General features: G+C 43.4%; 1 protein-coding gene across 4 annotated transcripts in view; it reads left to right on the plus strand.

The window, feature by feature from the left end:
* Positions 1-6,140: 6,140 nt before the first annotated feature.
* The window catches only part of TUBGCP5 (tubulin gamma complex associated protein 5), a 123,080-nt gene continuing 115,814 nt past the window's right edge, over positions 6,141-13,406 (plus strand). The window contains exons 1-3 of one of the 4 annotated variants that reach the window (XM_036355409.1): positions 6,141-6,385; positions 11,119-11,172; positions 11,290-11,398. In XM_036355409.1, the coding sequence (XP_036211302.1) occupies positions 6,165-6,385; positions 11,119-11,172; positions 11,290-11,398 (384 nt within the window). In that variant the 5' untranslated portion in view covers positions 6,141-6,164. The remainder of the gene's footprint in view (positions 6,386-11,118; positions 11,173-11,289; positions 11,399-13,406) is intronic. The other 3 variants (XM_036355411.1, XM_036355410.1, XR_004975103.1) reach the window with 3 other exon arrangements.

A 13,406-nucleotide genomic window follows, 5' to 3' on the forward strand; every position in this document is an offset into this window, starting at 1 on the left:
AGGGAGTTTATCACCACCAAGCCAGCAATGCAAGAAATGCTAAAGAGACTGGTGTAAAAAGAAATAAAAAGCTAAGAAAGAAAACAGGCACAAAAAATAGAAATGGCTACAAACAAGTACCTTACAATAATAACTTTAAACGTGAATGGACTAAATGCTCCAATCAAAATACATCAAGTGGCTGAATGGATAAAAAAACATGACCCATATATCTGCTGTCTACAAGAGACCCACCTCATTAGAAGGGACTCACACGGACTGAAAGTGAAGGGATGGAAAAATAGCTTTCAGGCAAATGGAAATGAAAAGAAAAACTGGGATAGCAATACTTATATTGGACAAAATAGACCTCAAAGTGAAGGCCATAACAAGAGATAAGGAAGGCCACTTCATAATACTAAAGGGGTCAATACAAGAAGAGGATATAACCCTGATAAACATATATGCACCCAATGCAGGAGCACCCAAATACATAAAAAAAAAACCTCCTGGACAATATAATGGGAGAGTTCGACAATACAGTCATAGTAGGGGACATTAATACACCACTGACATCACTGGATAAATCCTCTAGATAAAAAATCAGCAAAGATACATCAATCCTAAATGACGCACTAGATCAGATGGACTTAACTGACATCTTCAGAACATTTCACCCCAAAGCCATGGAAGATACATTCGTCTCAAGTGCACATGGGACATTTTCAAAAATAGACCACATATTGGGTCACAAGCAAAGTCTCCCCAAATTCAAGAAGATTGAAATCATACCAAGCATCTTCTCAGACCATAATGGCATAATATTCGAAATAAACTACAATAAAAACAACACAAAAAACTCAAACACTTGGAAGCTGAATAGCATGTTATTAAATATTGATTGTGTTACCATTGAGATCAAAGAAGAAATTAAAAACATCCTGGAAACTAATGACAATGAAAACACAACAATCCAAAACCTATGCAACACAATGAAAGCAGTCCTGAGAGGGAAGTTATAGCTCTACAGGCCTACCTCAAAAAACAAGAAAAAATGGTAGTAAATCATCTAACTCTACATCTCAAAGAACTAGAAAGAGAGCAACAAGAAAACCCCAGAGTGAGCAAAAAAGAGATAATAAAGGTTAGAGCAGAAATAAATAATATAGAGATTAAAAAAAACAATACAGATAGTCAATGAAACCAAGAGCTGGTTCTATGAAAGGATAAAAAATATTGATGAACCTCTAGCCAGGCTCAGCGAGAAGCAAAGAGAGAGGACCCAAATAAACAAAATCAGAAATGATAGAGGTGAAATAAAAACAGACCCCACAGAAATACAAATGACTGTTAAAAAATTCTATGAACAACTATACTCCAACAAACTAGACAACCTGGAGGAAATGGACACATTCCTAGAAAAATACAACCTTTCAAAACTCACTCAGGAAGAATCTAAAAATCTCAATAGGCCAATAACTATGGAAGAAATTGAAGCAGTCATCAAAAAGCTCCCAGCAAACAAAAGCTCAGGGCCAGACGGCTTCACAGGGGAGTTTTACCAAACATTCAAGGAAGAACTAAAACCTATCCTCCTCAGACTATTCCAAAAAATTCAAGAGGAAGGAACACTTCCAAGCTCATTCTATGAAGCCAGCATCATCCTAATACCAAAACCAGGGAAAGACAACACAATGAAAGAGACTTACAGGCCAATATCCCTCATGAACATAGATGCCAAAATCCTCAAAAAAAATGTTAGCAAATCAGATCCAGCAGTACATCAGAAAGATCATACACCATGACCAAGTAGGATTTATCCCAGGGATGCAAGGATGGTACAATATCCGCAAATCAATAAATGTGATACATCACATAAATTGAAAGAAAAATACCACATGGTCATATCAATTGATGCAGAAAAAGCATTTGACAAAATCCAACAACCATTTCTGATAAAAACTCTCAGCAAGGTGGGAATAGAAGGATCATACCTCAACATAATAAAAGCCATATATGACAAACCCACAGCCAACATCATACACAATAGACAAAAACTAACACCATTTCCACTAAGAACAGGAACAAGACAGGGATGCCCACTCTCACCACTCCTGTTCAACATGGTACTAGAAGTATTAGCCATTGCGATTAGACAAGAAGAAGAAATAAAAGGCATCCAAATTGGAAAAGAGGAAGTAAAACTGTCCTTATTCATAGATGACATGATATTGTACATAAGAAAACCCCAAAGACTCCATCAAAAAACGATTAGATTTAATAAATGAATAGGCAATTTAGCAGGATACTAAATTAACCCCAAGAAATCCATGGCATTTCTATACACCAATAGTGAACTTACAGAAAGAGAGACTAAAAAAGCAATTCCATTTACCATCGCACCAAAAAAAATTAAGATACCTAGGAATAAACTTAACTAAAGAGGTAAAAGAACTCTACTCAGAAAACTACAGGATGTTGAAAAAAGAGATAGAGGAAGACATAAACAGATGGAAAACATACCATGTTCATGGATTGGTAGAATCAACATCATTAAAATGTCCATACTACCCAAAGCAATCTATAAATTCAAAGCACTTCCCATTAAAATACCAACGGCATATTTCACAGACCTAGAAAGAACTCTCCAAAAATTCATCTGGAATAAAAAAGAACCAGAATAGCTGCAGCAATCCTGAGAAGAACAAAGTAGGTGGGATCTCAATACCAGATATCAAGCTGTATTACAAAGCCACTGTTCTCAAAACTGCCTGGTAGTGGCACAAGAACAGACATATAGATCAATGGAATAGAATAGAGAGTCCAGAAATCGGCCCGAACCAATATGCTCAATTAATATTTGACAAAGGATTCAAGACAGTCTCTTCAATAAACAGTGTTTGGAAAATTGGACAGAGACATGCAAAAAAATGAAACTAGACCACCAACTTACACCATACACAAAAATAAACTCAAAATAGATAAAGACGGGAAACCATAAAAGTATTATAGGGCAACAAAATCTCAGACACAAGCCAAAGCAATTTCTTCACCGATACATCTCCTAGGACATTGGAAACTAAAGAAAAATAAACAAATGGGGCTACATCAAAATAAAAGCTTCTGCACAGCAAAAGAAAGCATCAACAAAATAAGAAACCCCACTGCATGAGAGAACATATTTGCCAATGTTATCACCGATAAGGGTTTAATCTCCAACATTTATAGGGAACTCATACAACTTAACAAAAGGAAGATAAACAATCCAATCAAAAAATGGGCAAAGGACCTAAATAGACACCTTTCAAAAGAGGACATTCAGAAAGCCAAGAGACATATGAAAACATGCTCAAAGTCACTAATCATCCGAGAGATGCAAATCAAAACAACAATGAGGTACCATCTCACACCTGTCAGAATGGCTATCATCAACGAATCAACAAACGACAAGTGCTGGAGAGGATGTGGAGAAAAAGGAACACTCGTGCACTGCTGGTGGGAATGCAGACTGGTGCAGCCACTATGGAAGACAGTATGGAGTTTCCTCAAAAAACTGAAAATGGAACTCCCGTTTGACCCTGTGATCCCACTTCTAGGAATATATCCCAAGAAACTAGAAACACCAACCAGAAAGGATATATGCACCCCTATGTTCATAGCAGCACAATTCACCATAGCTAAGATCTGGAAACAGCCTAAGTGCCCATCAGCAGATGAATGGATTAGAAAACCGTGGTACATCTACACGATGGAATAGTATGCTGTTGTAAAAAAGAAGGAATTCTTACCATTTGCAACAGCATGGATGGAACTGGAGAGCATTATGCTAAGTGAAATAAGCCAGTCAATGAAGGAAAAATACTACATGATCTCACTCATTTATGGATAATAAAGACCATTATAAACTTATGAACAAAAATACAGAGGCAGAGCAGCCTCGAACAGACTGTCAAACGGGAAGGCCGGGGAGGGTTGGGGGGGCAGGAGGGAGGGGGGTAAGAGATCAACCAAAGGACTTGTATGCATGCATATAAGCATAACCAATGGACATAAGACACTGGGGGGTATGGGAGGCCAGTGGATTGTCAAGGGCGGGAAAAACAAAAGAGACATATATAATACTCTCAGTAATACTTTAAGCAATAAAAAAATTTAAAAAAATAAAATAACCGTAAAAGACTTATTATGGGTGAAGATAATAAACATGGAAAATGTGATGATACCTATCAAAAAATTATCAATTTCATAAGATCTCGAAGTTTAAATCAGCGACAGTTCTCTGCTTTCTTTTTTTATTTTTTTAATATATTTTATTGATTTTTTACAGAGAGGAAGGGAGAGAGATAGAGAGTTAGAAACATCGATGAGAGAGAAACACCGATCAGCTGCCTCCTGCACATCTCCTACTGGGGATGTGCCCGCAACCCAGGTACATGCCCTTGACCGGAATCGAACCTGGGACCTTTCAGTCCGCAGGCCGACGCTCTATCCACTGAGCAAACCGGTTTCAGCGTTCTCCGCTTTTTTAAGCAAATTAGTGAATATTCGGCTTGTCCTACTATGCTGAGGTTGGTGGCTATCCTGCTCCAAGGTTCTTACGCAATTCTGGGACTTGAAAGAAGAAATATATCAGTCCTTAATAACTAAAAATCAAGACACAAGCCTGTTTTTTGACACTATATGGTCGCAAGATTTATCCTTCATGGATGATATAAAACACAGAAATTAAACTTAAAACTGCAAGGAAAAGATCAGATTATTACAAATATGTGTGACCAAGTCAAAGCATACAGATGTAAGCTAGTTCTTTGGGGAAAGCAGTTGAAAAAGGAAGATTTAACACACTTTCTGACCTGCAGGCTGAACAAATTAAGTTTAGGTGAAACCACATCGTATCAAAAATACGCAGAAAAAAAATTTTGTCTTAGAACTGAATCTGAAACAAGATTCGAAAATTTAAATGTTTGGAAGACAAGTTTTCTTCAATTTTTTCAATATAGAATCAGTACCTAATCAAATGCAAATGGAGGTAATTGAAATCCAGTGCGATTCAGATTTGAAGGCAAAATTCAGTGAAGTTGGTATGCCTGAATTTTACAAATATTTACCTGCCAGGTGTGAAAATACTCGAAAATTCGCATATGAAATTATTTCCATGTTTGGAACTACTTATCGGTGTGAGCAGTTATTACAATTATGAAAAGAAATACGTCTCCTGTCAGATCCAGAATTACTGACGCTCACCTGGGGTCAGTTTTGAAAGTGATCACTGCGAACAAGATTTCCCCGAAGTAGGAAAGAGAGTAGCAGAGAAGAGATGCCAAGTGTCAGTTAGAAAACATTAATTTTATCATTGCTTTTGTGCTTTTCATTTGTACAGCATACTTTTCGAATTAAACGTATGTTTCTATGAAAAATGAAGCTTTTGTTTTTTTGCAGCCCACAGAAACTTAAACCTTATTTGGCCAGTTAGCCTTTGAGTTTTACATGCTTGGTTTTTAGATTGTCTTGGGATTTTTATCTTGTCACATAACTACAGGAATGCAGTGTAATAAACCACACGAAAACCTAGTTCCCTAAAAGAAAAAATAAAGGTCAATGTAATAGGTTTCAGAACGGTTATGCGCAATAATTAACAAAATTTAAAGGCACAGTTTTAATTACGAACAGCAAAGACGACAGCTTTGGCTCAGGGTGAATAAGACCTTCTCCGGCCACCAGGAGGCGCAGCGCTCGGCGCCGCCACGCTGGCTGCGGTGCCGCGATCCCGCGGAGGGAACGTCCCCTCCAGGGGAAAACGCTGGGAGAGGGCACCTCGCAAATTGGCCTTTTATTATGTAGGAGTATTATATAGGACCCCATGCTGTACTTTACATCCCGGTGACTATTCCATAGCTGCACGCCAAGGCGCCTGAGGAGGCGGGTGGCGGACACTGAATGACAACGAACCAGCGGCTCTCAAAGCAGCAGTGAAACCAACCACGGTCACCCAGGGGCTGGCTTCATCCGACGGACAAAAGCGGCGACCTCCCCGAGGACGCTCCTAACTGGACACGGGGAGACTGGAACACGCACCCTGCAGCCGCCAGCGGGGACCCACCCGCCTATCGCGAGAGCAACCTCAGCCTTTCCCACACCACACGCCGTGGGGCACGAACTCTCGCGAGAGCAGCCTCTAACGCGGAATGCGGTGGCGGAGAGAACTCTCGCGAGAACGAATGCCACCCCGGAGGGTACTTGGCGCCGGGGAGCCGAGAAACATGGCGCGGCCAGAGCCGTCCCGGCGCCGGCTCAACCCGCAGCTGGAGCGCGACGTGCGGGAGCTCGTGCGCCACGTGGCGGGCCTCCGGGACGACGTGGACCCCAACTTCCAGCTCTGCCTGCACTTCGCCTGGTCCAACTTCAGGTGTGGGGCGCGGGCCGGGGAAGAAGGGCGGGCGGTTTTGTCCGTGTCTCATCCCAGCATCCGGAACGGTTCCCGCGCACTGGAACGGCGCCGCCTCCCGGGCTTCCGATACCGGTTCAGATGCGCCCAGTTTACACACCTCGTCAGCGCTCCTATTTCCTTTATGGAAGATGTACATTAGGCAGTACTGTTGGGATTATTATCTGTAATGGAATTTTATTACTAAAAGAATGTTAGTCGGTATTAATATTATACCAGTTTAATTTCAATAGAAATCTTGAATACTAAACAGTTTTTCAAAATCAGTGATCTAGAGTTTCAACCTTAATGATCATACATGAAGTTCCTACTTAGTTTACAATGAGAATAGACAGCGAGGTAAAAGCCCGCCAAGTTTCTAAAATAATAAACTCAGTTCTTAGATGTAACTTAACAGAATGTTTTTCTTACAGATTGAATGAATTATTTTTTGCTTTTCTTTTTTTATTTTTATTGAGCTTATTGGGGTGACATTAGTTAGTAAAATAATGTAGGTTTCAGGTGTACAATTCTATAATACACCACCTCAAGTCAAGTCTCCTTCCGTCAACATTTATTCCCTCTTCTTCCTCCCCCCACTTATTTTTATTTTTCAATTACAGGTGACATTCAATATTGTTAGTTTCAAGTGTACAGCATACTAGAAGTGGTTAGGTATTTGTGTAATTTCCAAAGTGATCTCCCCGTCAGTTTAGTGCCCACCTGGCACCATGCATAGTTATTACAATGGTGTTGACTCGACTAGAGGCCGACTCCTGGGTCCACAGCCGACCTGCGCCCTCTCGAAGTCCGGGGGCCTCAGGGGCTTTGGGGAGGCAGAGAGGCTCCCGCCACCGCCACTAAGCCTGGAGCCATGAACCCAGCTCCTGCATTGAGCATCTGCCCCCTGGTGGACAGTGCACGTAATAGCAACCGGTCATTCCGTTGATTTGCGTATTAACCTTTTATTATATAGGCTAGAGGCCCGGTGCACAAAAATTTGTGCACTTGGGGGGGGGGTGGGTCCCTCAGCCCGGCCTGTACCCTCTCACAGTCTGGGACCCCTCGGGAGATAACGACCTGCTGGCTTAGGCCTGCTCCCGGGTGGCAGAGGGCTGGCCCAATCCCTAGGTGCAGCCCCTGGTCGGGCTTAGAGCAGGGCCGATTGGGGAGTTGGGGCGCCGCCTCCTGTCATGCACAGAGCAGGGTGGATCGTGAGATTGCGATGCCACCCTCAGTCACGCTCAGGGTAGGGCCAATTGGGGGATTGGGGCACCGCCCCCTGGCACACTCAAGGCAGGGTCGATGGGGAGGTTGCGGTGCCACCCCCTGTCACGCACAGAGCAGGGCCAATCAGGGGGTTGGGGCGCTGCCCCCTGTCACGGACAGAGCAGGGCCCATCAGGGGGGTTGGGGCTCCGTACCCTGTCACGCACAGAGCAGGGCCGATCAGGGGGTTGAGGAGCTGCCCCCGTCACGCACAGAGTAGGGCCGATAGGGGAGTTGGGGCACCGCCCCCTGTCACACACAGAGCAGGGCCGATCAGGGAGTTGGGGCACCGCACCCTGTCACACTCAGGGCAGGGCCGATGGGGAGGTTATGGCTCTACCCCATCACACACAGAGCAGGGCCCATGGGGGGGTGGGTTGGGGCACCGTACCCTTTCACACACAGAGCCGCAGGGCGATCAGGGGGTTGGGGCGCCGCACCCTGTCACACACAGAGCCGCAGGGCAATCAGGGGGTTGGGGAGTTCCCCCCTATCAGGCACAGAGCAGGGCAGATCAGGGGGTTGGGGCGCCTTCCCCTGCCACGAACAGAGCAGGGTGGATAGGGAGGTTGTGGCCCTGCCCCCTGTCACACACAGAGCCACAGGGCGATCAGGGGGTTTGGGCGCTGCCCCCTGTCACGCTGATCCCAGTGCCGGGAGACCTCGCTGCTCGCTGATCCTGGTGCTGGGAGGCATATTACCCTTTTACTATATAGGATAGAGGCCTGGTGCACAGGTGGGGGCCGGCTGGTTTGCCCTGAAGGGTGTCCTGGATCAGGGTGGGGGTCCCCGCAGGGGTGCCTGGCCAGCCTGGATGAGGGGGTGATGGCTGTTTGCAGCTGGTCACACACCCTTCAGGGTGGGGGTCCCCACTGGGGTGCCTAGCCAGCCTGGGTGAGGGGCTAAGGGCTGTTTTCAGGCTGGCGGGTGACTGAAGCTCCCATCTGCTCCTTTTTTTTCTTTCTTTTTTTTATTCTGGGCCAGCTTTAGCTCTGAGGCTTGGCTTCAGCTCTTAGGCCTCGGCTGCTGAAAGCAGGTATCTGGTTTGTTTGGGTTCTATAATCAAAACACTGTTTCAACTCCAGCTCTGAGATCCCAGCTGGCTGAAAGCAGGTTTCTGTAGTTTTGTTGAGCTTCTATATTTGTAACAATGTTTCAAACTGCAAGCTCAGAGGCCGGCAGCGGCAGGTGGGGAACGTTGGAGTCCTCCGTCACTGAAGCAAGCAAGCCTCATGTTCGCTTCAAGCTGCCTGGCTGCCGGCCGCCATCTTGGCTTGCAGTTAATTTGCATATCGCCCTGATTAGCCAATGGGAAGGGTAGCGGAGGTTCAGCTAATTACCATGTTTCTCTTTTATTAGATTAGATAGGATTCCTGTGCTGTACTTTACATCCCTGTGACTATTTCATAGCTGCCAATTTGTGCTTCTTAATCCCTTTCATCTTTTTCACCCAATCCCCCTCTGGCAAACATCAGTTTGTTCTCTGTCTCAGTTTGTTTCTATTTTATTTGTTCATTTTGCTCTTTAGATTCCAAATATAAGTGGAATCATATGGTATTTGTCTTTCTCTGTCTGACTTTTTCATTTTGCATAATACATTCTAGGTCCATCGCTATTGTTACAAGTGGTAAGATTTCATTATTTTATTTTATTGATTTCTTTTTAAGAGAGAGAGAGAAACATTGATTTGTTGACCCACTTGTTTATGCATTTACTGGTTGCTTCTTATATGTGATCAGAGATTGAACTCACTACCTTACTCTAACTAACCTAGCTACCTGGACAGGGCAAGATTTCATTTTTTTTTTTACTGCCGAGTAATATTCCATTGTATATATGTGCTACATCTTTCTCTAATCATTTATCCATGGGCACTTGGGTTGCTTCCATATCTTTGCTACTGTAAATAAAACTGCAAGGACAGAAACTAAAATGTGTATTTAAAATAATTTTTCTATTTATCTTTCTAAATGGCAGTAAGTAGATGGATGACGTCATTTTAGAGTTGGGAAAGGACTAAGAAGTTACTACCTCCTTTTTATACAGTAAGCAACTAAATTATTAAAGGTGAATTAGTGTTCCAGTCAGCCATTTAGGGGATAGAATTAATGTTATTTAGTAGTGCAATTTACTTCAAAGTTCAGATTGTTGGCTTTGATACTAAAAGAATGGAAAACAAGAGCCAGTGAGCTACACTGTCTATATATATAAAAGGCTAAGCGACCGGCCAACTAGCTGGCAGGTATGATGCACACTGACCACCAGGGAGCAGATGCTCAACGCAGGAGCTGCCAAGCGACAGCAACTTTGCAGAGTGCCATCTTACACTCCAGGACCCCTCAGGGGATGTCTGACTGCCAGTTTTGGCCCGATCCCCACAGGCCAGGCCAAGGGACCCCACCTACTGAAGGGACCCTGCTCACTCTGCAGACGCCCTTTGAGCCATGGCCCCAGGTGTGGCCAGCCAGAAAGGGACCACGGAAGATTGGTTCCAGGGCGTGTCCAACCCTTCTCACCCCTCCGGTCACCTTCTAATTTATTTCCTTTCAATGTGCATGAATCTGTGCACTAGGCCTCTAGTAATTTTATGATGCTTTAATCCATCAGAAATATGAACAATTTGCATTTGCTTTTTTAAAATTGTGGCCATGTTGTAGGCCCTAGAACTTCAGAGAGAGGTGAAATGTAGTGCCTGTCCTTAAGGAAGAAAGAAATGAAAGTTAATTATATATGATGAGGATAGGGGTTCTTAACATGAGGGCCTGAGGATAGAATTCAGGTTCTAAATTTGAACAAGAAAAAGTTCACACTAACCTTTAACTAAAAAGTAGCATTTCTTTCAATTATGAATGAAAGCAACAAACAATATTAGCTTACCTATGAGTGTGTCACTATTAGAAATCACATTTCACATCCTATTATAGTTGCAGATATTTCTAATATTATTTATGTCTCACTTTAATGGTAGTTATGGACCCACTGCTAGATCTTACTTAATGCTTTAAAAAGGAATGTTTCTTACTTATCACAAACTTTTAAAAATACTTCACAACTGTATTTCAGTGTACTTGGTTTCCTTTGTATTTCATTTTATGATTTAAGAGAGGGGATCCCGACTCTTCCCTGGGCTTCATTATAGCATAAAAAAATTCGGAACAGTATAGGATGTGCTATGCTGGGCTTAAATACAGGGCATTATGGGAAGACAGAGGATCCAGAGGACAGGGTGGGGGTGGCTTGGGATGGCCTGCATTCTGAAAGGCTACTTGAGCACTCACTCTCTGAGATGTGTGGCTGTTTGCTCGGATGGCGGAGGTGAAAAAGCGAGAGAGGTGCACTGCTGAGTATAGCTGAGTGCAGGGTGTTCGGAGACATGGAGGGCAGTGATACCGGTCTGCTTAGCTAGATGACACAAGATTGATGTAAGAATTGCATTTTGTCTTCTAGATTTCATCGTTTCTTGGATGTCAACAGTCACAAAGTAGAAAAGACAATAGAAGGGTAAGTCAGTTTTATATGTATGTGTATATGTACATATTCAAAATATATGTATTTTTATAGATCTTTTTATTAATTTAACTTTCTAACTATCAGTACATTTTTTAAAATATGTTTTAGAATTTATGAAAAATTCATCATTCATTCTGATCTTGGTAAAGCTGCCAGTTGGAAGAGATTAACTGAGGAATTTCTAAACGCATCACTTCCGAACATAAAGGAAATAAAGGTGGGCATTATATTGTGAGATCTCCGTTGTGTATTTTACCATTTCCAATCTGATTACTGTCAGCTATTGTCTGTTAAATAGACCTTCATTCTCTTAGTCTTGTTCACTGGCTAAAGCAGAACACGCTAGGAACTGACGCAAGCATTGCCCTGAAGCCCAGTGTGCTTCAGGCTCAGGGTGAAAGAGCAAGCACACGCTTGTTTATCATCTCAGCCCCAACCTGCTGTGAAAATTGAGATAAGAGCCCTGGCCAGTTTGGCTCAGTGGATAGAGCATCAGCCTGAGGACTAATGGGTCCCAGGTTCGATTCCAGCCAGGGGCACATGCCTGGGTTGCAGGCTTGATCCCCCCTCCCCCTCCCATAGGGGATGTGCAGGAGGCAGCCAATGATTCTCTGTCATCATTGATGTTTCTATCTCTCCATCTCTCTTCCTTCCTCTCTGAAATCAATAAAAAATATGTTTTAGAAAATGAAAAGAAAATTAAGAGATTGACACAAATAATAGCACTGTCTAGCTATCTCAGGTCTTTCAAATGGCTTCTCTGCACTTGGCAATAGGAACTCCCTGTAGAATGCTCATTAGGTGCCAGGTGCTGTTGTGAGCACTTTCCCTCATGGGTCCCCAAGATCACCTTCAGGCTTGATGATGCCCTAGAGATATTCACAAAACTTTAAAAAAGCTGCTCCCCTCACGGTTACGGTGAGGATACAGTCAACGATGAGCAAAGGGAAAGATGCCTAAGGTGAGGCCCAGGAGAAACCAGCCACAAACTTTAACATATTCCTTTCCAGTTGAGTTGCATGGGAATGCCCTTAATTCACCCAGTGACAGTGTGTGATCACACATGCAAAGTGTTGCAAACCATGGAAGCTCACCTGAGCCTTGGTGTCCAGGGTTTATATTGGGGTGTCTTATTGCATGGATGTGCAGTGCCCATGAGGCTGACCTTAGCAACTCAATCTCCAGCCCCACAGCGATCAAACCGAGACTCTGGCATAGGAAAACAGGCATGCGCCATAACTCACATTGCTGGCGTACATGGTCTGGTGCATGGCCCAGAGCCTCTAGCATACAAATCCCTCTTCTCCGCAGGATAGTCCAAGGGCTCAGGTTCTCTCTCAGGAGCCAGTCGAAAGCCAGTCCTGCAGACCTTTGAGGTGTTCACAGTTTGGGCAGTCTATACCTTCTGAGTTAACTTGTTTAATCTTCATGGAAACCCCTGTTATTATTGTTTTTAATATATTTTTATTGACTTCAGAGAGGAAGGGAAAGAGATAGAAACATCAATGATGAGAGAGAATCATGGATCGGCTGCCTCCTGCATGCCCCCTAATGGGGATTGAGCCCGCAACCCAGACATGTGCCCTTAACTGGAATCAAACCTGGGACCCTACAGTCCCCAGGCTGACGCTCTATGTACTGAGCCAAACCAGCTAGGGCAGTCCCCCCTTTGTCTGCACTGTGAAATTGGTGTCCTAAGGAAGAGAGCTTTAGACAGTTTAAGGAAGGGCTATAGAGATATTTCTGGAAAAGAGAGAGCTGCAGTGTCTGAGTCCATGCCGTGAGGGTGAGCAACACACCCCATGTATTGTTCCTGCAAAAGAAGAAGGCACATCTTTTTTATATCTCTTGATTCATTGTGGATAGCTTTCTGGGTAGTCTGTAAAATTTAATAAACAGACCCTATGACACCATCATAGTAATAATAAAAATAATGGCAAATGTTTTTACAGCACTTAGTACATGCCAGGCACTGTGACTCCCATAACCACCACAATCAGTAGATACTGTTACAGGACTCATTTTGGGAAGGCAAATGCTTTATATAACCTCAGTTTCATCTATACCAATGGAAATGCCTATGTTTTACAAATAATTAAATGAAACAGTGAATGTCACTTGTGATTTTTCACCTTGACCTTTTCATGGCCATCCCCGGTCATCCTTCTGTGTACCCCCAGCAGTAGGGCTCCCTGAACACTGGGACCACATCCCTATCTCTGTGG

The sequence above is a fragment of the Myotis myotis genome, unplaced genomic scaffold, assembly GCF_014108235.1.
Source record: "Myotis myotis isolate mMyoMyo1 unplaced genomic scaffold, mMyoMyo1.p scaffold_m19_p_22, whole genome shotgun sequence".
Taxonomy (NCBI): domain Eukaryota; kingdom Metazoa; phylum Chordata; class Mammalia; order Chiroptera; family Vespertilionidae; genus Myotis; species Myotis myotis.